Below are 22,658 nucleotides of genomic sequence, written 5' to 3'. Positions count from 1 at the left end.
CAAATTCTTCCCCAGTCCAGAAATGTGGAAACATTACATATATCTTAAGGGAGAGTGCACAGTGTATGTGAGCAATGTCTCTTACTACTGCAAACACTTGCCTTTGAAATGAGCCACTCTTATTTTTGGACAGATAAGGCCAATGGGTGAACTGAATGTATATATTATAAGGTAAGTACCAGCATCGTGTGACAGCGTTTCAAAGGATAATTCATGAGTGGTCTTAGTTATAGATTGCTAGCTCTGCTTATGAGACATTGTTGCACTTCCAGACTTTAAGGACACTCACTTTGCCAATGGACTATAATGTAGGATTTTCAATTTCCCAAGAACCAGGCAATTTATTTAGGATTTTAAATAGCACTGAATAACTCGCACAGTCCCACGTTGCACAAATATTTGTAATAAGGTATGCCCTTGGCTAAATAGTTGGGTTTATCACACAGTAAATGACACAGATAATAACTGTAGGTCCTAAATAGATAACTAGTGTTATTTAATACAAGTTGCATGTGCTCTAAAACTTACCTTCATTTAAAAGTCAGCAGCCATGAAGAGTGAGGTGCAGAACTACGCTCCCCATGCATGGAATACGTGATCTTTTGTGCTGCTAAACGCCAAATGATGTCCAGCATCAGTGAGATTATATGATATGGTATATAATGTTGGACGTCTACTCCCCGAAACCATAAAACTTACTTTAATAGCACCACGTGACGTTTTATAGCCAGTGAGCCTATCTGTCTGTGTTATGGAGTATTTTACGATCTAATTCATAGACAAAACCCTATTCATTTGGCAACCAAATGTCACATAGCCGGAACTAGGGCTTATAAAGTTTACTGTTATATAACTTAAGGGAGACAAGAATGTAAGCAGCAGTTAGCAAAGAGATCTCTTTTCATTTCCATTACAGGCTGAGAGGAGTTACATCCAGACTCAGGTAGGGTAAGTACAATTTGTGAGGATTTTGGGGGAATGCTGTGGAACCATTTAGAAAAAAATATACAAAAATACAAATCTAGATTACAATGAATTTAATGCATATAAAATAAGCATCGTGACACTGAACCTAGCAATATAAATATATTGATAGATGCTCTGGACTTTTAAAAGTAGGCAAGAATTTACTTACACCCTAAACATTTTCACTTCTAAGAGTTTATTTTTCAAAGCTTCTGTGAAGTTGCCCTGTTATCGCTTGATTTTCGTGTACACAATAGAATCCATCAATCAATGTACAACCCTACCCCAAAAGTAGACATAGTATTACTTGAGAGACGCAAATCAATATTTTCAGTAGAAAGTTTATTTTTTTTCCAGTCATATTTTTGTTTTCATGAAAAAAAATTACAAAAAAAATAAAATAAAATATATATTTATACCAACTGCATAAAACAGCCAAGCTTGACTATATCGTTAACTTTGTGAACCAAACACATATTACATACACTTAGCTGCAAGTGCAGCCACTTTACAGGAGGTCGTGCAGAGTTATGAGATACAAAGGCACAGCTAGCACTAACTGTATGGCATCACAGTTTGTGTCACCGCTTCACTACTCACCACAATAATACAAGATAAACTGGATTGAACAAGTCACCTCTACAACATAGTTATTCACAGGTATCATAGGTAGTTTCTTCAAAATTAGGTAGACGGTTTGTAGGCATTCGCACATAGTTACATTTCACAAACATATAGTTATTTTTTTTACTTACAAATAGAATGCAACACAGAACAGAACATTTAAAAACATTTTTTTTTTAGTTCTGTTGCTTTCAAGTAACACATAGCGTTTTACATACTCAAATAAGTTAAAACATTTAAAATGGTCAAGACATAGCCATCCAAAACAGAACACACATAAAGCATCTGTAGCTATATTCACCCAGCAGAGGGGCTCATGGCTGGAATATAAAGGGGACAGGGGGACAGGCTCAAGTCACAAGCAAGAGTCCTAGAAAGTCTATTGTGACCATGTTCTAATACTGGACCAGTACTTTACATAGACCAGACATCTATGGGCGGAATGTTCCTCCTGCAGCAGCCATACTCATACTTTTCAGCTTGTTATCCTTTTTCCATTTCATCCTTCTGTTCTGAAACCAGATTTTTATTTGTCTCTCGGATAGGCAAAGAGCATGGGCTATTTCAATCCTCCTTCGGCGTGTCAGATACCTATTGAAATGAAATTCCTTCTCCAGCTCAAGTGTTTGGTAGCGAGTATAAGCTGTCCTAGCCCTCTTCCCTTCTGGTCCCCCTATGTTGTCTGCAAAGAAAATAAATACAATGAATAAAGACACAACAAAATTAGAATGCAGTCCATCACATTATACCCAGATTAACCTTAGCACTATTTAATAAAATAAAAAAAAGGGGGGTGAGCATAATTAATAATTAAAGTATATCCAAAACAGGTGGTGTCATAGTTTAACTTTAAAGTATGCATCACTTAAATTGCAAAGGACTTAATGGCCACAAACTAGGACAATAATTCTATTCCTTTCAGTCCTGATTTTAAAGGTTGCTCTATGGTTATACAAATGTTTAACACTTCACTGGCAATAGCAGCGCCTGATATTTTGATTTCTCTCACCCCCCCATTCTGCTATATGCATTAAAAAAAATTATTTGACTTATTTACCATGACTTATGTGCAGTTTTCTCATCCAGGGGTAGATCTGGGGCTGGACTGATGAAGCAGGGCTCTGGCCGTTCTGTGAACTTGCCTGTTCGCTGCTAGCTGGTGTGTCATCCTCAGCACCAGGAGAAGCAGCACCCAGCCCTTCCCTGGCAATGTGGCTGCTATTACTATTGCTGCTGCTGGTGCTGCTGCTGGAATTGGACGTGGTGCTGTTGGGGTTACTTAGAGAGTTTTTGATTCCTGGGTGGCTCTCGCTGACAGGCGGGGTGGACACAGCAGTGCAGGGGAGAGGGTCAGGTGGAGGCGAGTGGGAAGAGGTTGCAGGTTGGTTATACCTTGGCTCTGTAGAGGAGGCTGGGTTGGATGGATAATTTCTTGCTCTGTCATTGGCACTAAAGTGGTTGGAAGCTGATCGCCCAACGCTGAGATCCATGCCATTGTAGCCGTATCCGTACCTGCTGGAATGCATGCTTGTTGAATCCCTGTATTGCTCGCTCACCGAGCTGTGATCTCCATAATTATGTAACTGGTAGTCCGGGCCATTTGGATAGCGACCGCAAAATGAGTTTACAAAATAAGAGCTCATTTGTTTTTTGATATGTGTGCTTGATTTGTGGCTCTTGGTCGTTTTGTGCGTCTATAGCACCCTTGCACAATTTATGATGAATTATGGAAATGACTGGGACATGTACTTGGTTGCCTCCTACGTAGGCACCCAAATATGGGGTACGACTTGCAATCACGTGCTTTTGTTGTCCAGTCGTAAATCCTGCCTGATGACCCCTAGAGGTAAACTGGTGTACTGGTGGGGGAGCTGGGAGGATGCAGAGAGGGTTGAGTACTGCAGTTGCAACTGCAATCGCTTTGCTCGGACTCTAGCGCCACCTTCTGGGCAGCCAGCTGTCACTGCAGTCTCTCTCAGCGAGCCGGGGACTGCAGGGCCGGGGTCGAATTGAGGTTACATCCCATTACAGAAAAATTATTGCATTCTCCTCACAGCTGCATTAGTGAATACCAAATGTACCGGCTCACTGCCACAGTTCACAAACCACCATATTAATACAGAAACATTGCACATTTGCTATTTATTCCAAATATATATATATAATGTTTAACTTTCCATCATGCATTTTGCTAAAGTCCCTTTATGTTACTGCTGATGTTATAGAAATAGCCGTAATGCTGTAGTGGGGAATTAACAGTCACAATAATACTGTACTCTCCATTTTTAGTTCATTTCACTTCAATGGATCTCTATTCTAGAATACATATATTTGATTTTATACCGGTATTGCCTTTTAAAAACGTGTTTGTTTTTTTAAGTAACACAATGTATTAAAGGCAATAAGCACTTACAAAACAAAACCTACAGACGGCATGTCTTGAAAGACAATGAGAGATCAAGTGTTCCCTTATGGTATAAGTGCATAATTTCATTGTTTAAAAGGCAATTTTAAGCTTTTACATATCCAAAGATCTGTGCTTTGCTAGATTTGTACCTAATGAAATTTCCGAATTTATCATATGTTTGGGGCCACATTTCTGTCCACTCACCTTATATTAGGTATTATGATCAGCAAAGCAGAATTAGCGCTTTGCGTTTCCTTCCAGCTACTATGAAGGGTCGGTGTCTTGTATGCCCAGTTAGCAACAATGAGCGGCTGTAAATATTATTGTTACATTTACAATGCAGCTGACAGTAACACTTTGTTCAGGGAATGCAGAAAACAGGATGACCTCAGATTTCCGGATTCTTTTTGTTCCCCCCTTTTTGTGTGTACATTATTTTTCCATGCTCACATTTGTTTGGAAATCTGTTTAGATAGCTTATTAACAGTCCAAAGTCTGCAATATATCCGAGCTCAAAATATGGAGTAAACTTGCCTTCTAGGGTCGAGTAAGGTTAAGACCTCTTTCCGATTAATTATTCTGCATCCGTGAAATGAAAACATATTTTTTGTTTGAGTATTTCTGCAAACATATTTTATATGTAAAAGACAGGCATGCCTTCACTAACAGCTAGAGGATCCCGGATTTGCAGTCATTATGCATGAGTTAAGATAGAATTAACATGGCACGTATATGGTATGTGTGCAGACGGTGCAGTATTCAGATGAATAAGGGAGGCCTGCTGACTATGTGTCGCTTTCATCGACTTGCTTGTCCTCTGTTGGGTCGCTGCTGGACTGTGAGGAATTAATAATCTTGCTTTCCTTCTTCCATTTCATTCTCCTGTTCTGAAACCAGATTTTAATTTGTCGTTCTGTTAGGCAGAGAGCATTTGCTATTTCAATCCTCCTCCTTCTTGTCGTACCTATTAAAATGGAATTCTTTCTCCAGTTCTAAGGTTTGGTATCTTGTGTAAGTCTGTCTTCCTCTTCTGCCGTGGTTCCCGTACACTGCACCTGAGAGACAGCAAGAACAAAGCCACATATGATTACACTATAGAGACTCAAGATTCTAACCAAATACTTTTTCTTTTTACTCGTCCTCTGTCCTAGTTTAGTAAACACAATTATTTGAAGATGCATTCAGAAGGGTCTGTTGCTGAAAGTGGGAAATCAGTCAACTATGCTTGTATTCTTAAATATTATTATTATTATTATTATTATTATTATTATTATTATTATCATCAGTAGTAGTAGTATTTTTATTATTATTATTCTATAATCAATGTTAGTGCTTACAGCACAATCAATTCTAAAGTATAGTGTCAAATATTTATTTCACTAGAAGACAGGTAAATGAATGAAACTTACAGCATAGCTACTTGTTTAGGACAGCAGATGTTTCCCAAGCAAACATATTTTTTTTATTGTGGATTGCTATATAAAACCTTTGATTGAGATATATATATATATATATATATATATATATACACTTACACGTACACAGAACATAGCTATTTAGCTCTCTTCCTTCAATCTGTTTTATATATATATATATATATATATACATATATATGTGTGTGTGTGTGTGTGTGTGTGTGTGTGTGTGTACAGTAAGTATCGATCTATATATAGCTATAGATATATACAAACAGATGAAGAGATGGTAGCTAATTAGCTATGTTCTGTATATATTGAATGGGGTATTGCATTTTTTTTTAGCAAATAATAAAGTCAATTTATGCTGTGTATTCCTCACAGTAGGTAGAACAGTAAAGTCTGCCCCCCTTTTCATCTTGCCTGTGGGCAGTGGTCCCCCCTCAGCCATGCACATATTGGGCACTTACCGGTGCAGGAGTTGGCTCTCTGCATCCAGGGGTAGACAGGGTTACTGTATTTCCTCTCACTGGTGTCCTCGCTCAGCAGTTTGCTCTGTACATTGGCGGATTTGTACGGCTGATCGGCGGAGAGATGCAGATATTCCCCAGCATGGGTTCTCTTGGCAGCCTGGTAAGAGGCAGTAGAGTTGGTGCTGGCCTTGTCCGGGTAGCAGCACGATGCCCCATACTCATAGGAGTTTCGGTTGCAGGCGAGAACTGTGTTAGATTGCTGGTAAAAGCATGGCGATGAGTAAGACTTGTCCTGGAGGGAACTTGTACCATATGAACCTTGAAAATGCCTTAAAGCCTCATAGCCAGAAGGGTAGAGGGGTATCTGACCCACAAAGGAGTCCTGCCCATTAGGCAGGCTCCCAGGGAAAGTGCTATTCACAAAGTAAGAACTCATTTGCTCTGCACTTCCTACTCCTGTGATTTGTTGTGTATTAGTACATCTAGCTATAACTATTAGTAGTCATCGAACTGGTTTGTTTCTGGATGGCCAAGCGCCAAAAGCGACAGAAGCAAATATAAGCAGCTGATCATGCATTAGCCAATGAGAAGGAGTTATGGTGGTGCTCCCCTGGGACTGGGACAGAGCAGCAAACTTCCCAATAACAAGCAGCTTCCCAGGCACATATACTACAACAATAATATACACATCATATTACATGTGGATTGGGGGGAGTATACATCGCTGTTCTATTGGGGGAAATAGATGTACTTATTACTGGAACGAAGTGACAGATAGTCCCTGTACACAGCACCCTATGTTATTAATAGCTGGGCACATATTAATAGTGGGGCACTATCTACCTTATTTTTACAATAAACCTACATACTTATTTTACATGACTGAACAGGAAAGTTGTCGCATTCGCTTCTTTTTTATATATATAAATCAAATAGAAGCATTTCCAACCACATATACAGCCCAGTTAGCCTCATAAACTGCAAAAACGGGTGAATAAAGGTAATTACTCTATGTAATAAGGCGACATATATAACCATTTAAATCATCACAATTCTCCTGTGACTCGACACAAATATGTGATCAGCAGCATAATTTTCCTATGATATACCATATATTCTACGCCGGTTTATTATAGAAATTCTTTACCAAATAGTCTTTTTCATTGCTTAGATTTTCTTTTTCTTTTTTTTCACGAATTTTACACTAAAATATGATCTAATATACATTCACAAAATACTCTACATATCACATACGAAATAAACGAAACACTTGAACAATACTCAGTGTGATTAGGAAATATGCCCAATTTACAAAATAATAACAAAAAATAAAAAAATCAGCAATTCAACAACTTCCAAGAACTCATTTAGGCTCAGTGAATATATTAAATATAATTTATAGTATTCTATACATTTGTTCACTTAACTGCTGTAGCATACTGTAAATGCTGAACCTGATGTTTCTGTATAAGGATAGAAGACTAAATGTGTGTGTGTGTGTGTGTGTGTGTGTGTGTGTGTGTGTGTGTGTGTGTGTGTGTGTGTGTGTGTGTGTGTAATTAAAATATTTCACATTTCTAAGTAATGAACTATTATGCTGTAAACATCCAACAATTTAAGCCCTAACATAAAAAGCCCTCTCTTATCTGAGTGTGGTGGAGGAGTTTTATGGCCCATGCACTGGAATCCGCTCAGGAGTCTGTTCCCTTCATGACTATAAAACCCATAGTAAATGGTTTAGAAGAATGTTCAACTTTGATGCTGCAAAGCCTGTAATAGGTTCCTTGGAATACATCACTTACTGTAATCTGAACGAATAAAAGCATAGCTTGTGTGTATGAGGCAGTATGTTGTTACAACCATATGTCTGACATTGAAAAAACTATTAAACTGGGGAATATTGTAGTTCTGCATAGTAATAGTGTCTGGGAGGGAAATACACATATTTCTGACTAGTTTTGTTATGCAGTAATGTGCAGGAAGGGGGAAATTCATCCTGGAATTTCCTGACATAAAATATTTGGATGTGCCGTGTAGTTTTGTCACCATTACTACTTCAGTTTAAATATAATAGTGTGTGTGTGTGTGTGTGTGTGTGTGTGTGTGTGTGTGTGTGTGTGTGTGTGTGTGTGTGTGTGTGTGTGTGTGAGCACGCATGTATCTGTGTTTGGATAGATAGATAGATAGATAGATAGATAGATAGATAGATAGATAGATAGATAGATAGATAGTTATTTGTGATTCTAGACAGTTATACCATCCCTTTAGAGTATATTGATATAGTAAAATAAATAGTTATGAAAAGTATATAGTTTAATCGGGGTGGAATTACATATGCTGTTTTGTGGTTGGGGTTGATCAGCTACTTAGACATTTTGTAGAAAAAAACTAATAGTAATAAAAACTAACGAAAAATAGTTTAATCGGGGTGGAATTACATATGCTGTTTTGTGGTTGGGGTTGATCAGCTACTTAGACATTTTGTAGAAAAAAAACTAATAGTAATAAAAACTAACGAAAAATAGGGAAAAAACGAAACAGAGAAAGCCAGGGAGAGAAATACAATACAAAGCTTGGTTTAAGCATACAATTGTCTGGGGGCCTGTAAAATGTTACAGGGATTGTTCTGGCAGATCAATGGTTAAGACACTGCCCCTTCTGCTTCCCTTTTTATCTTACTTCCAAGCATAGAAATCTGCTTAAACCATTAAATCTTAGGTGCAGCAGCCATTTTGAACACAAGGAAAATAGCTTTCAGCAATGTTTTCCCCCCTCTGGTCCTACGCCCTACAATAGTTTGTTCTGTGCATCTTTAAAAATAAAATTGTTTTGGAAAAAAAAAGCGTAGAAGTTTTCTATTCACGCTGTGTCTTTACGTTTGTGAATGTAAGTAAACGACATTGCCTCATAAATACTTGGTGAAACCAATGTAGCATTAAATAACGTCACAGTCACCATGCGGGCAGGTGCTAAGCTGTGTGAGCTCTTCTATAGATCACATAAAACTACTCCTGAATGCAAATTGCTTATTATAGCTTCTTCATATTTCCAGGGAAATAAACTCTTTATTTCTGATTAATTGCAGAGTACACTCTGGCTGTGCTAGTCGCACATTTCAATGGCTTTACACATACAAAGGTAAAATATTATCATTTAAATTCTCAATACTTAAGTAAAACCGACTATATCCAGGGTAGCAGTGTTACTAGTAACAATCAGGTAGTGATGCCTAGAATAAAGAAACCTTTAATTACATTAGAAACCTTCCTTTACAATAACGGCAGATACCGCCACCCACCACACAGTGGCAGCACTGAATCCTCAAACCACTATAAATCCTCCATTCTATGCAGCCAGGCAGATACTGCAATGTAATGCAAATTTTATATTTCATCAGCTAGCAGTCCACAAGCAACATAGGTTAACAATTGAAATCATCCAAGCATTACCCTTAATTACCGATCATGAATAGCAGACATTGAAAAACAGATTTTTGTTGTTACATATCTAATGATAACGACACTGGCGATGTTCAGCTAGTCACGGAATGCAATAGAGGTGCAGAGTAAACAATATACATTTCTCCAAGAAGGAGCAATAGCAGTCTGCTCCATCAAATAATCCATTCTACAAGCAGTTTTCCATTCTGGAATTAATTCAAAAATAATTTTTCAGTGATTACATTTTAAAAGCATAAAATTGTTCAAATACAGCATACCTGAAATAAATCTATCTATCTATCTATCTATCTATCTATCTATCTATCTATCTATCTATCTATCTATCTATCTATCTATCTATCTATCTATCTGTCAGTCTAGATTTTTTTTTAAATGAAAATAGCTATGTACCTTGTGACAGACTATTAATAAATGAACCGACTTGTGTATTTGTGAAACTATTTCTGTTGTAGTACATTAATGCAATATTAAGTACTGTCTTACATTTCTTTACATTTCTAAGGAAGATCTATAGCATTCAAAAAATTGTATACTTTATTATAGCAATGATAATCTAGACACATGTAATTAATATTTTAAGTGTCAATTGTGAAATCTATCTATCTATCTATCTATCTATCTATCTATCTATCTATCTATCTATCTATCTATCTTCACAAATACACAACATTCTGATAGACAATTGTATGCATGTACACACACACACACACACACACACACACACACACACACACACACACACACACACACACATGCTATGTATGTATGTATATAAATATATATATATATATATATGTGTGTATAGATAGATAGATAGATAGATAGATAGATAGATAGATAGATAGATAGATAGACATATATATACATATTTTTTATTTTATTTTACATACGAGTATGTATGAAGAAAACACATAGTTTCGATTGCACATGTACGTGGTAGATTGCCAAATGAATGGCATCTGTGATAGACTTGGCTGAGCAGAAGACAATAAATAGTTGCAGAGTTTATTTGGTCTGGGCACTGGAGATGATTGCAGGATGTGAAGGGGTACACATTTCTCACCTTTAGCTCCTGGCTCACAGAAATCCTTGCCACTTTGACAGCTGTCGCCCTGGCTGCACAGGAGAGAGATCGAGTCCCTCTTGGTGCCAGGAGAAGCAGGAAACCAAGCAGGCTGCAAGCTGCAAATCCGCCACTCCGGTGCTTTGAATCCAAAATGCCACACCTTGTAAGGAAAGGATCCGGCGCTGCCACCCTGGACCCGTGCTGCAGGCGGCTGCTGGATACGAACCTCCATATACATTGCTGCCTATTGCCTTCAGAGAACAAATGGGCTGTGTGCTGGGGAGCCAGGCAGATCCGAAGCAGGACTGAGCACAGCAAAAGAATGCGGCTCTATTCTCGCAAGGGAAATTATAAAAAACTTAATGTTCACAGTTACTATCCACATGACCAGCAACGACCAATGGAAAAACCGAACAACTCATAAACTTGTATTGCAAAGTTGTAAATTTTCATAAACAACAACGGATTTATAGCCATTGCCTCATCACTAAGAAGAGGCAGGTCTTACCAAGTCGCCATCTTAACTCTCAAACAACCCCAGCCTCTGCACAAATAGCCTCTTATATTCCACCAGCCTCTCATTTAAATATTAATATTAATTCAACTATTTAGTGAACAAAGCACAACTGCCCAACTCGCCCTTAGAACCAATTAGCCAGGTCGTGTGTGTGTGTGTGTGTGTGTGTGTGTGTGTGTGTATATTTACATATATATATATATATATATATATACACACATAGATAGATAGATAGATAGATAGATAGATAGATAGATAGATAGATAGATAGATAGATAGATATAGATATATAGATAACACACACACTCACACATATATATATATACACACACACACACACACACACACACATATATATATATATATATATATATATATATATATGCAAATTGCACACTTTACATTTATAAATTATGCATATATCTAATTATTGTCCCAGACCAATACTGTAGATTTTTTTTATAATTAATACATGCAAGGTCCTGTTGTAATGCGATTTGCTCAACTATTCTTATTTTAGGCAACATTTCTGAACAACAACAGCGAGATAATAATGTCGTTTCTGGAATTATTTAATATTTTTGATCTTTCAAATAAAATAAGATACGAAAAGTCAAGAGATCATTGACCAAACACGACTTTTTATTGTTTGTAACAAAAAATATATATTATGAAAGATACTTCAACAGAGTTTTACCTTGATGTTTATTTATACATATTTATTTGTGTAGAACTCAAAAACAATAATTGAAATATTCACAGGTAACACTGATCACATACAGTTCTAGATGTGGAAGGCAAGCAATCTGTTATATTTCTTTATTTTTTTGTTTATTTTTCATATTTTTTCCTACACAAATACACCATGCTGTAGAGATGACAAAAAATACGTCCAATGTATCAAATGGCGCAGACCTCGGGCATAGAAATACTGCATACGACGAATAAACAGACAACTTTACACAAATACAAATTCCTGGAATACAAAGAATGTGGTCACGTTACTATTCAAATATCATTGCAAACACATAAAAGATACTACATCATAAATTTGGCTCAAGAGTAGGATTATGGGTGGGGAAAAAAAAGATTATTTTGTAAATAATGCGTCTTGAATTGGTGCTTAAATCAAACGACCGTTTGACGATATAAAAATACACACAGTCCTTACTTCACATTTGTGTGCAATTTCTCCGGACTTAATACAATTAGAATTCATATATATATATATATATATATATATATATCATTATAGCAGAACATAAAATAGGTAGTTTTGTAAATAGGTAGTATAAAGCAACGGTAGTGGTTGTTTTTGCTGAACGTCTAATGCAGTCACTGGCACATGAGCCGATGTTAATATGTGGCATTGTATTATCTTACTGTTTAGGTAGTAAAGTCTAATGCACATGCCTGCACATTATATATGGATTTAGGTAGTAAATGTTTCTTTGTAAGATTAGCCACATTTTTATTTCTTTTTAGTATTTTTTTCTGATCTGGATATGTAGATTGTTACAGGTCGAAATTGAAAATTGCATGTACATAGAGTCTTAAATAATCAGAATATTTATTGTTCATTACTTGTCTTTGTGCAGGCTACACCTCCTCGCTGAAGAAGCAACGACTACGGCCTGCTTTCTGTTACCAACACTTTCAAGAAAAATAAAATACAAAAACACATTCAGACAAATGTTTCCAAATAGCTTTCACAGTCCATGCTACTACTCAGCCACAGTCTACTCGTCCTCCTTCACTTTATCCTCATCAGAAGAAGTAGTAGTGGGAGCAGGAGTCTGCTCCTCAGCATCGGGGGTAGAGGTAGCGTCTTCCTTATGCTCCTTTTTCCATTTCATCCTTCGGTTTTGGAACCAGATCTTGATTTGCCTTTCCGTCAGACACAAAGCGTGTGCGATTTCTATCCTCCTCCTGCGGGTTAGGTAGCGGTTAAAGTGAAATTCTTTTTCTAGTTCGAGGGTCTGGTAGCGGGTGTACGTCTGCCGACCCCTCTTCCTGTCTGGGCCTGTGTGTTACACAAGTTACACTGAGTATTAGTCATGGTTCTGTGTGTCCGATTACACCCTAATGCTACCATACAGTAATAACGCACGTTAGAGGCCTAGGCAGCGGCAATTCCTTTGTACTGCAACCATGTAATACGATGAACACTGCATATTGTAACATTCCCTGATACTTCAAGATCTTGCAGCTCAGTTAATTACTGAAATATCTACTGGATCATATTGTATATGCATGGCTTTTAGATAGTTGTCACAACCTAAATAAAGCTATATGGAGAACAAACATGTCTACTTATTTGCATGTATTGTATATTGTAGAACACACACGCACGCACGCACGCACGCACGCACACACACACACACACACACACACACACACACACACACACACACACACACACTGTATACGTGTACGATTTTGTGTGTGTTTGTGTGCATATGTATATCTATATGTATCTATGTATGTCTAGTGTGTGTGTGTGGGTGGGTGGGTGTGTGTGTGTGTGTGTGTGTGTGTGTGTGTGTGTGTGTGTGTGTGTGTGTACACAGACACATTTAGTTTGTTGTTTTGTTATTACCCGTATTGCACCAAATCCGCCCTTTAAACACTAAATAAATACAGAGATCTGGAAATTCATTTAACCACTGCAAATGACCAGCACACAAGTCATTATGTAGGTAATAAAATGTGTGGAGTGCTGATCTCCATGCACAGCCATAGGCTCTGTGTGCCATGGCGCCTACTCGCTAATTAAATCCATAAAGGCTGCAGCAGTAGCTGGCTGTGCTGTACTGGCCTCCTGCTTACCCATACCTGAGGACCTCATCCAAGGGTATATGCGGAAATTACTGTCAGCCTGGGAGTGCAGGGAAGATTCATCCGCCTTGTCACAGCCTGCCTTGGCCAGGTCACTGCAGAGCACCGGAATGTTCTGATCAAACGTGGAGCAATGTAGATTATAAGCGTCTGAGCCCAGGCTGTATCCAGAGAAGGGGTTCTGATAAAGTGCACTGTTCACATTGTACAGACCGGGCATTGATGCTGCAAAATGACCACTGGCGGCTCCATAGCTGCCTCTCTGGGAATTGGTAGTAAAGGAACAAGAAGTGGGCTCTGTGTTTTGGAAGAGAGAAGCCCCAGCCGTATATTTGCTGAAAAGAGCATTCACATAATATGAGGAACTCATATTTTTGACCTGTGATTTGTTGTCCGGTAGGCTTCAGTGTCGGTTTTACGAGGTAGCTTGATATATGATAACATTAAGCCCCCAGATTTACACAAAACCCCATTTTCTTTTGCACTGAGCTGCCTCCTGCACGTGATCTCCGACCATATGACCATCCCATCCAATCTGCTCCTGCATCACAGGTGGGATAGATCTGTGTGCAATGCAGGAACAACACCCAGACATCCGTGTCACACACAAAATGGTGTATTTATATTATTTATCAGTGCTACATTGTCTTGATAGATGCAGTTTAATTCACCATAACACCATAATCAGGAATTACACACACACACACACACACACACACACACACACACACACACACACACACACACACACACACACACATATATTTATTTTATTTATTTTTGTATTTTATTTTTTTATTTGAAGATGCCAGCACTCACAATCACAAATTCAATTTGCTTGGGTGTCACTCATATCTCATAAGCTAAACTCATGATTATTCATCCGTAGTTAAGAGTGCACTCACCAGTCTAGTCATGGCATCTATAGAAGTTTTTTTATTTCAGCATGGGTACAAACAGCGTGCACGCTGTTTGTACCCATGCTGAAATAAAAAACTTCTATAGATGCCATGACTAGACTGGTGAGTGCACTCTTAACTACGTATATATATATATATATATATATATATATATATGGTGCAGTGGTCTATTGACTACGTACTGAACTAGTTGAGTCATTCATATAAATAAACATATTCTGGGTTTATATACACAAATCCATCCTCAGTTACCACACGATAACAAAAAGCAAAATATTTTGTTTCCTATTTTAAGCACGGTATTTATGTCTGGTTTAACTAAACAACGATGAGTTCATATGGATATGTATGAAATTTGCAACATTTAAGAATGCAGATATTACATTTTTATCGATTTCATTTTGCTCGTCTCGTGTACATTTCTTTTCAATCTACCTAAATCAAATTATCTGCAATAAAATTAAGATTACATACATGGTGTATTTACTTTCATACTAATTATTATTTTCTAGGCCAATTGGAACACGGAGCACGCCAATGCAAATATTTACGCTTTTAACGTTGTAATTTTGGGAATAATGCCAGGCAGAATTTAAAATAGGCCAAATCTAAAGATCAATGTATTTGAATTCTATCATGGCAACGGCTCACATATAGACGGTTATATTAATCAGATCTTACCTGGGTTGATCAGTCTCCGGTGGATTCAATTATTGTTTGAATATCAACATATATATATACATAAAGGAATATAAATAGTTTCATTTGGGAATGGAGCACAGAGTCCTCATTAATCGTCTGTAGAAATTACCCCGTCTTCCAGGCAGGGGATTGTGGTACAGAGATAGATTTTACAACCTTTTATATTGCACATCATAAACTTGAAACGCTCAATGGGATTGTTCCGGAAATTCTACCTTAAAAAGATATAGCATGCTCGTCTGTTGCACAAAGGGTTTCCCACGCACTAATCTCTCCGTTTCCAGCATATTTGCATGGGTTGTATACTATGAAAGACCATTCAATATTTCTAAAAAGATTTAAAGATATATATTTACATGAAGCTTTCAAGGTATAGTCGGTTATTTTAATGCAATTACACTAATGTAAGTATATAATTTTATTACATATATTTATTTTGGAGCGTTTAGATTAATACACAGTGAATAGTTGGCAACGATGCTGACATTAATCAAATACAATAAAACAATATTAAGAATAAAAATATCTCAATTCAACATCAAACAAGAATGAAATGTCAATGTATTCGTTATTATTTTGATAGCGATGTAAAATCCCCAAATAGTGTAAATCCAAGTGTGTGTGTGTGTGTGTGTGTGTGTGTGTGTGTGTGTGTGTGTGTGTGTGTGTGTGTGTGTGTGTGTGTACTGATTGTATATGGTCATTTTATAAAAATATCAATATATATAACAAACAGTTGTTTCAAAGAACGTCCTTATTAAATGCGACGAACAGGCCGTGTTTAACCACTAAACAATATAAATAAACGAATACATTTTTATATGCCTGTGTTAACAGTGTGAGGCATCTGCTCCATGTTAAAGAAAATGACTACAAAAAAAATAAAAAAGTGTGTGTGTGTGTGTGTGTGTGTGTGTGTGTGTGTGTGTGTGTGTGTGTGTGTGTGTGTAAATATTATGTGTACATATATATATATATATATATATATATTAATTTTCAAAATCAATAAATAATTTCACACCAGTAAAATTTAATAAAGACACAGCCAGATAGATAGATAGATAGATAGATAGATCGATCGATCGATCGATAGATAGATAGATAGATAGATAGATAGATAGATAGATAGATAGATAGATTGACTAGCACACTTTAAATTGCAAATTAATCCAAAAAATGCGACCCTGTGGTTGAAGGCCTAACCCAGTTTTGCATATGTAATAAACAATAATAATTAATATTGCTAGTTTTTTAATCTGTGTGTGTGTGTGTGTGTGTGTGTGTGTGTGTGTGTGTGTGTGTGTGTATATATATATATATATATGCACCTAAAAATTGTAGGCAAACATGAGGATTATCCTCATGATTACATTGCCTGACCATATTTACAACCTAGAGATAGAAAAAAAGAAAATATAATATAAAGATACATATACACATATATTTATAGCACACATTTGGGCTATATCGGATATTGTATTAAATCCTATGTCTTTATTTTACATTACTATGAACAATAAAAGCAAAGCCATAGCAAAATAACATGTGCCGAATGAAACATTGACACTTAAGCATGCTATGTTGTATCTGTGTTACAATTCAGTCTGTGAGGTGAATATTTTCCCCTGAATATACCAAAGAAAATGTACAGAATGTCGAAGTACAACAACAACAACAACAAAAATCTAGAAAATTATCCTTACAATAAATATAAATGTCTTCCGTTCGTAGAAAACAAAGCATTGTGGGTTGTTGTTTTTTTAAAGCTTGGTTAGATATAAAATCCCAGCATTTCATGGTGATATGCTGCCATCTGCTGGTTATCTGTGTTATGTGCATATATTTAGCATTTTAACTATCAATCGTTTATCGAGAGCACTTGCAGTATTTACATCGGTGAATTAAATTGCACGAGGATATTTTGCTGCATTCACCAGCAAACATCTGCATTTATAAACGAGCAAAATGAAAAAGGCTGCAGATTTCAATATCACAGAACAATGAGAGATAGTTATTTCCGCTCTGTACATTATCTAAATCCGCCAGACAAAACAAATGAAAAGGCTTCTGTAGAAAATCTTAATTGCGGCTGGACAGCTATAAAGTCATTAAGAGGCGAATTCCAGACAGTTTGCAGACCAGCCATTTATTACATACTTTTTAGTGTCCATTCTTTGAAGTTCCTTTCTGTCTATAACAACAGAGGGCGTCCCAGCAGCCCAGTACCGGAAAAAGCTGCAATTACTATTTCTCCCTCTCGCACTTTTTTTTTTCTTGTTACAAACAAGTAATTACTGTTTCTTCTGTTACCCATAAAGAAGCAGATGTTATTATTCAGATAACCAACAGATCGAGTTTATTAATGAGAGCAAGAACATATATAAAAATCTAATTTTATATATATATATATATATATATATATATATATATATATATATATTATTTATTTCGTTTTTCCCCCAAAATATCCTGTGTGCATTAGGCGAACTTGTAGAACTGCTGTCTTGTCCTCCAGGTTTTGCTGAGAAGCCTGCAGCGGTTTACACTCCATAAACTGTTAGAGCAGTAATTTTCTTTTATTGCATTATATGGCCCAGTATTTTACATGCAACATCCTCTGTCTGGACTTGAGTCTTTAGTGATCTAGCTTGCTTTAAAATAATTGTTTAAAACTATGCATTGCTCTGAATGTGCAAAATGCAACCTCCTGGCTTTCAAGGATGTTTTTGAGGAAATTGAAGTCCAACTATTCCACACTGAGAAATACGATGGCGTGTGAGGACTGGGATAACCAGAGGGTAATATTTAATTGTTTTATATTTTTTTCTTCATCACAGCAGGGAAATGTATAGTGGAATAATCACGTGCCCATTTTCCATTCCTTTTTCAGAAAAAAAATTGCATGTTATATATTGCATACATATATTTATTTTTCTGCTTTAACATATGTATATTAATTTAATTTAAAGTATTATTTACAAAATTTTGAGTTAGGGTAATTTACACCAGTTCTTCAAATCACTTCTTAGGTGACATCCTAACATATATGCATAAGAGTATTTCATATAGCAAACAAATTAATGGAGATTGCAGATCCTTTATCAAATAAGAACATAAAAAAAAAACAGATCACAACTAACAAAAAAATATTTTTATTTCGAAAAAAAAAAAAAGATAAATATTTCAACACAACAATTTGGTCAACAGGCCATGAGGTAATTATTGTAAAATATAAAGAGCATGTTCTGCATAAATTACTTATTTTATTGTTTAGAGATAGAAATATATCCAATTTACTTTCTTGTGTATAATTTATTATTCCTAATAAATGTAGCTTCAATACAGGGAACAAGTAAGACATAACACAAGCTCTAGGTAGTAGAACCTTAACTCTCCATGTATATCAATTTATATATATGTAGATTAAGATTGATATCTGCTCTGTGGTGCCAAAACAATCCCATATTCCAGGATTTTTGTCCCCAACATTTTTTGTTCCTGGACTATTGACTATATGTACTATACTTCGGAGTATGCCTTGTTGTATACTTAATTATAGATTGTTGGAAAATTTGATTGCTACATAACCGAAATACTTTTAACAATAACAGGTTATCTTTCTTAAATATAGGGAAACATCAATTAACATTACAGGCGAATACTCTAAATCTAGTCTCATATTAAACAACCTGAGTTCAATTCAGTCCTAGTTTAAACAATTGCAGTTTTGTACAACATCCACGCACAAAAATCGCGTCACAGATAGATGAACTACAACAAAACACATGATTCAAGTATACCAGCAGACCTTCCTGCCACACAAAAAGCAAATAATAATAGTAATAATAATAATAATAATAATTATAATAATAATAATAATAATATCTACATCTCCGCTATACAATCAGTATATAGTTGTGCACAATGGTAAGGTAGTTTTTCCTTTGTTTTTTTTTTTTTTTTGTAGAATAGAACAGGTAGATTTTAGTCTATGCCAGCCCACCCCTAATGCCCCTTTAAATTATTCATGAAATAATTTAAGAATACAGTACCTCTTTGACAGCACTGGTACACCAAAACTGTGGTGGTACTGGGTTTTGTTAACAAGATAAACACTTTTGTCAGAGGGTAAATAAAATGAGGCCTGGATACAGTAGCATTGCTTATTTGGGAAGCCCCTCCAACCACTTCTCTAATCGTCCTTGGATCGGTCCTTGTTAATTTTTTTCATTTTCATCCTCCTGTTTTGGAACCAAATTTTAACTTGTCTCTCTGTGAGGTTGAGCAGTCTGGCCACCTCATATCTCCTGTCCCTTGTTAGGTACATATTAAATAAAAACTCCTTTTCTAGCTCCAGAGTCTGGTGCTTGGTGTACGGGCATCGTTTTTTCCTCGTGGATCTTGCATGCAGCCAATTAGCAGCTGGATTGTCTGTGGAGAACAGAGACAAGACATTTTTCAGCCACAGAGCCCTATGTAAAAGTGCACAACAACAGAATTGCCCCAAATCCTTCATAATTAACAACGACCCACGCCCACTTGCTGTGTGTGTGTGTGTGTGTGTGTGTGTGTGTGTGTGTGTGTGTGTGTGTGTGTGTGTGTATATATATATTTATTTGCTGTACATGCACACATGCACACACACACACACACACACACACACACACACACACACACACACACACACACACACTCCCTTATTGACAACTGCTGAGTGATTACTATGAATAATATAACGTGCAAGCCAGGTCGCACGGATTCTACATGAGCTACATGTCTTTAGAATGAATATGGCAGGTAGCCTAGTACTAGAGCCCAGTAGTCACCTCCGCCGGGAGTGATTGCATATTGCCAGATCCATAATCTCCCTCCTGCATTTATACTATACAGTACCCCATTGATTTACATGCAAAGACATTGGAGCTACTTACTTGGGTCTATGGGAGGCTTCTCTCCATTTGTTAGGTTTTCTCCAGTATTGGCAGCGAATGCACCGTCGTTAGTTTGCTTTTCCCTGTCAGCCGGAGAGCCATTGGCATAATCAGACAAAGACAGAGTGTGAGCATCAAACGTGGTACAGTCCCCCCTCCTGCCTGAGAGCGGCTCAGGCTTAATACCATAGTGCCTGCTGGATGGCAAGCCTGGGAAAGACAATGATCCGGCCATGGGTTCCAGCCAAGAGCGCATATACCTGCCATCTGAGGCTGTTAACGGTGCCTGATGGTGCACATAAGGGTGGTAAACGGTATTACTACCAGCCTGAGGGTGCACTGCGTTCCAGGGGCTGGCAAACACTGAAGTTTTAGACTGAAAGCTGCAAGGAGTGTACTCAGGGTGCTCTCCCAGTGCTGCCTGCCTGGGTGGCTGAGTCAGGGAGCCAGAGGCATACCTAGATTGCACCAGATCATCCCCCTCCTGAATTATGAAAGAGTCCACATAATAATTGCTCAGAGTCCCAGAAGTCGACATTGCCATTGAGCAGAGAACGACCTCCTGAAATTATGAAACTGCAGATTTCATGTAACAACTTGGTCCTACAAAGAAGTACAGTCACCTAATAAGTTGAAGGCAGACTGCAGTCCTATTGGCTGCTGTGGCCATGTGACTGTGCAGCAGAACAATAAGGTATAAATCAGTCCGCAGGCTATTAATGGGTCAGTGTTTTCAGTCATCATTTTTTATAGCAAAGCCATATATATTTTTTTTTTTTTTTTTTTTGTTATACATTAGGATATTTGAGTTATACAATATATATTCCCCCTTTATTTGTAGCCAACAAAGATTAAAAGATAAAAAAGAAAACCCTTGCTACCATTCCAGGGACTATTTTACATCATTATTAATCACGCAGTGGGATGTAGGTATTCACCATTGAAACTCGTTGATCGAAAATCAGCCATACACATCGTTTATAGAGTTAAGGAAAATAAAACAGTACACATATTCATCGAGAACGTGCATTGCAGTCATCCATTACATGCATATGTATAAATCAAGGCAGATTATCATTTATCCCAATTTCCTCTTTGCCGATCTACATGGATATAAACGGGCTTGCAATAGTTACATTATAATTTTGTGCTGAAGCCTAATCGTGGAATACTATCTTGCATGTATAGTACCCTGCAGTGCCATGCAGATCTGTAATGTGTTTCCCCCAGTGCACACACCTTCCACTCGGGGACAGGCTGCAGAATAAATATGGGAATGAGCACGATGACCATATTACTCAAAATAACAAATATGATTTCAACTGGTACATTTCAGTTAATATTAATATCCCTATATAAACCATTTAAATGTATTGTATATATGTTATGAGCATCAAAATCATACCCGTGAGTGTGTGTGTGTGTGTGTGTGTGTGTGTGTGTGTGTGTGTGTGTGTGTGTGTGTGTATACACACACACACACACACACACACACACACACACACACACACACACACACACACACACACACACACACACACACACACCATGGGTATTCTTGGTAGTGCATGCAGAATATGGTGGGTGCAGAACTGATTAACCCCTAAATGCAATATAGGATCAAACTAGCAACATAGTATACATGGGAAGGCACAAACTTTTCTTGAAATCAAAGAAGAGTTTGCAGGAATACAATGAAAACGTATTGTTGATGTGTCCCTATATTCCATACACTGTACATTTATGCCTGAATGTGCTCAGTCCTTGTGTGTATCTGGGTGGGAAAGGCTTTCTTACAGGGTAAACCCGATCCCATAAAATAACGATAATAAAAAAGACCACAAGTGAGGCTAGACACATACAAAGGAAAGGAAATTAGGGCGTGGATTAGTGTGGGCAAATGTGCAGGGCGTGATACAATAGTCTCTAGCATGAAATCTTTGCTTCAGTTTGCAACTATTTACCATTGGTAATAAAACTATATTGCACTAACCATATTTTATTTGAATTTACTTTTCTACTGGCAGCATTGCAGCAAGCAAATCAGCACAGTATTATAGCTGCATGTGAAAATACATATTTAACAATAATGGCGGATGGTTACATTGTTTAAGCTGAGAATAGCCGTCAGATCAAGTCCATTGTTATGTGTTTAGTGCGGTCTGCGGTCTCTCTCTCTCTCTCTCTCTCTCTCTCTCTCTCTCTCTCTCTCTCTCTCTCTCTCTCTCTCTCTCTCGCTTTATTTCTCCATATGTGTTAGACATGCATCAATTGTAATGTATGCTATCGATAGATGCAATAATATATAGTTCCTCTGTATTTCCTGTAAAAATCGTAC

The 22,658-nt window shown here is 37.1% G+C and overlaps 5 protein-coding genes across 8 annotated transcripts in view; all 5 read right to left on the bottom strand.

Moving 5' to 3' along the window:
• Positions 1-10,498, bottom strand: part of HOXA3 (homeobox A3) — a 44,400-nt gene extending 33,902 nt beyond the window's left edge. The window contains exon 1 of one of the 2 annotated variants that reach the window (XM_063921987.1): positions 10,410-10,498. The gene's annotated coding sequence lies outside the window, so the exon portion shown is untranslated. The remainder of the gene's footprint in view (positions 1-10,409) is intronic. The other variant, XM_063921989.1, reaches the window with a different exon arrangement.
• On the bottom strand, positions 1,131-3,506 carry HOXA5 (homeobox A5). The gene is made up of 2 exons (XM_063921994.1): positions 2,648-3,506; positions 1,131-2,272 (listed from the first exon to the last, which is right to left on the bottom strand). The coding sequence occupies exons 1-2, from the start codon at positions 3,231-3,233 to the stop codon at positions 2,022-2,024; spliced, it is 837 nt and encodes a 278-aa protein (XP_063778064.1). The 5' UTR covers positions 3,234-3,506; the 3' UTR covers positions 1,131-2,021.
• HOXA6 (homeobox A6) lies at positions 2,198-6,371 on the bottom strand. The gene is given in 4 exon segments (XM_063921993.1): positions 2,198-2,272; positions 4,202-4,957; positions 4,959-5,052; positions 5,883-6,371. Coding segments are annotated over 3 exon segments (708 nt in total). The 5' UTR covers positions 6,322-6,371; the 3' UTR covers positions 2,198-2,272; positions 4,202-4,782.
• Positions 10,499-11,590: 1,092 nt separating the features above from the next.
• On the bottom strand, positions 11,591-14,272 carry HOXA7 (homeobox A7). Of its 2 annotated transcripts, none has more exons than XM_063921985.1 (2): positions 13,759-14,272; positions 11,591-12,952 (listed from the first exon to the last, which is right to left on the bottom strand). In XM_063921985.1, exons 1-2 carry the CDS (start codon positions 14,135-14,137, stop codon positions 12,669-12,671), a joined length of 663 nt encoding a protein of 220 aa, XP_063778055.1. In that variant the 5' UTR covers positions 14,138-14,272; the 3' UTR covers positions 11,591-12,668. The 2 variants fall into 2 exon arrangements, with proteins under 2 accessions (XP_063778055.1, XP_063778056.1); XM_063921986.1 differs by having other exon boundaries at positions 11,592-12,952; positions 13,765-14,272.
• A 3,581-nt stretch (positions 14,273-17,853) lies between these two features.
• Positions 17,854-20,943, bottom strand: HOXA9 (homeobox A9). 2 transcript variants are annotated; one of them, XR_010177652.1, is made up of 3 exons: positions 20,321-20,943; positions 19,442-19,820; positions 17,854-18,270 (listed from the first exon to the last, which is right to left on the bottom strand). XR_010177652.1 is itself a non-coding variant. In XM_063921984.1 (2 exons), the coding sequence occupies exons 1-2, from the start codon at positions 20,862-20,864 to the stop codon at positions 19,582-19,584; spliced, it is 783 nt and encodes a 260-aa protein (XP_063778054.1). In that variant the 5' UTR covers positions 20,865-20,943; the 3' UTR covers positions 18,597-19,581. The 2 variants fall into 2 exon arrangements, 1 of the variants encoding a protein (XP_063778054.1); XM_063921984.1 differs by lacking the exon at positions 17,854-18,270 and having other exon boundaries at positions 18,597-19,820.
• Between the last annotated feature and the right edge of the window lie 1,715 nt (positions 20,944-22,658).

Source organism: Pseudophryne corroboree, chromosome 5, assembly GCF_028390025.1.
Source record: "Pseudophryne corroboree isolate aPseCor3 chromosome 5, aPseCor3.hap2, whole genome shotgun sequence".
NCBI lineage: Eukaryota > Metazoa > Chordata > Amphibia > Anura > Myobatrachidae > Pseudophryne > Pseudophryne corroboree.
The sequence above is the reverse complement of the archived record's forward strand: the minus strand, read 5'-3'. Positions and strand labels throughout refer to the sequence as shown.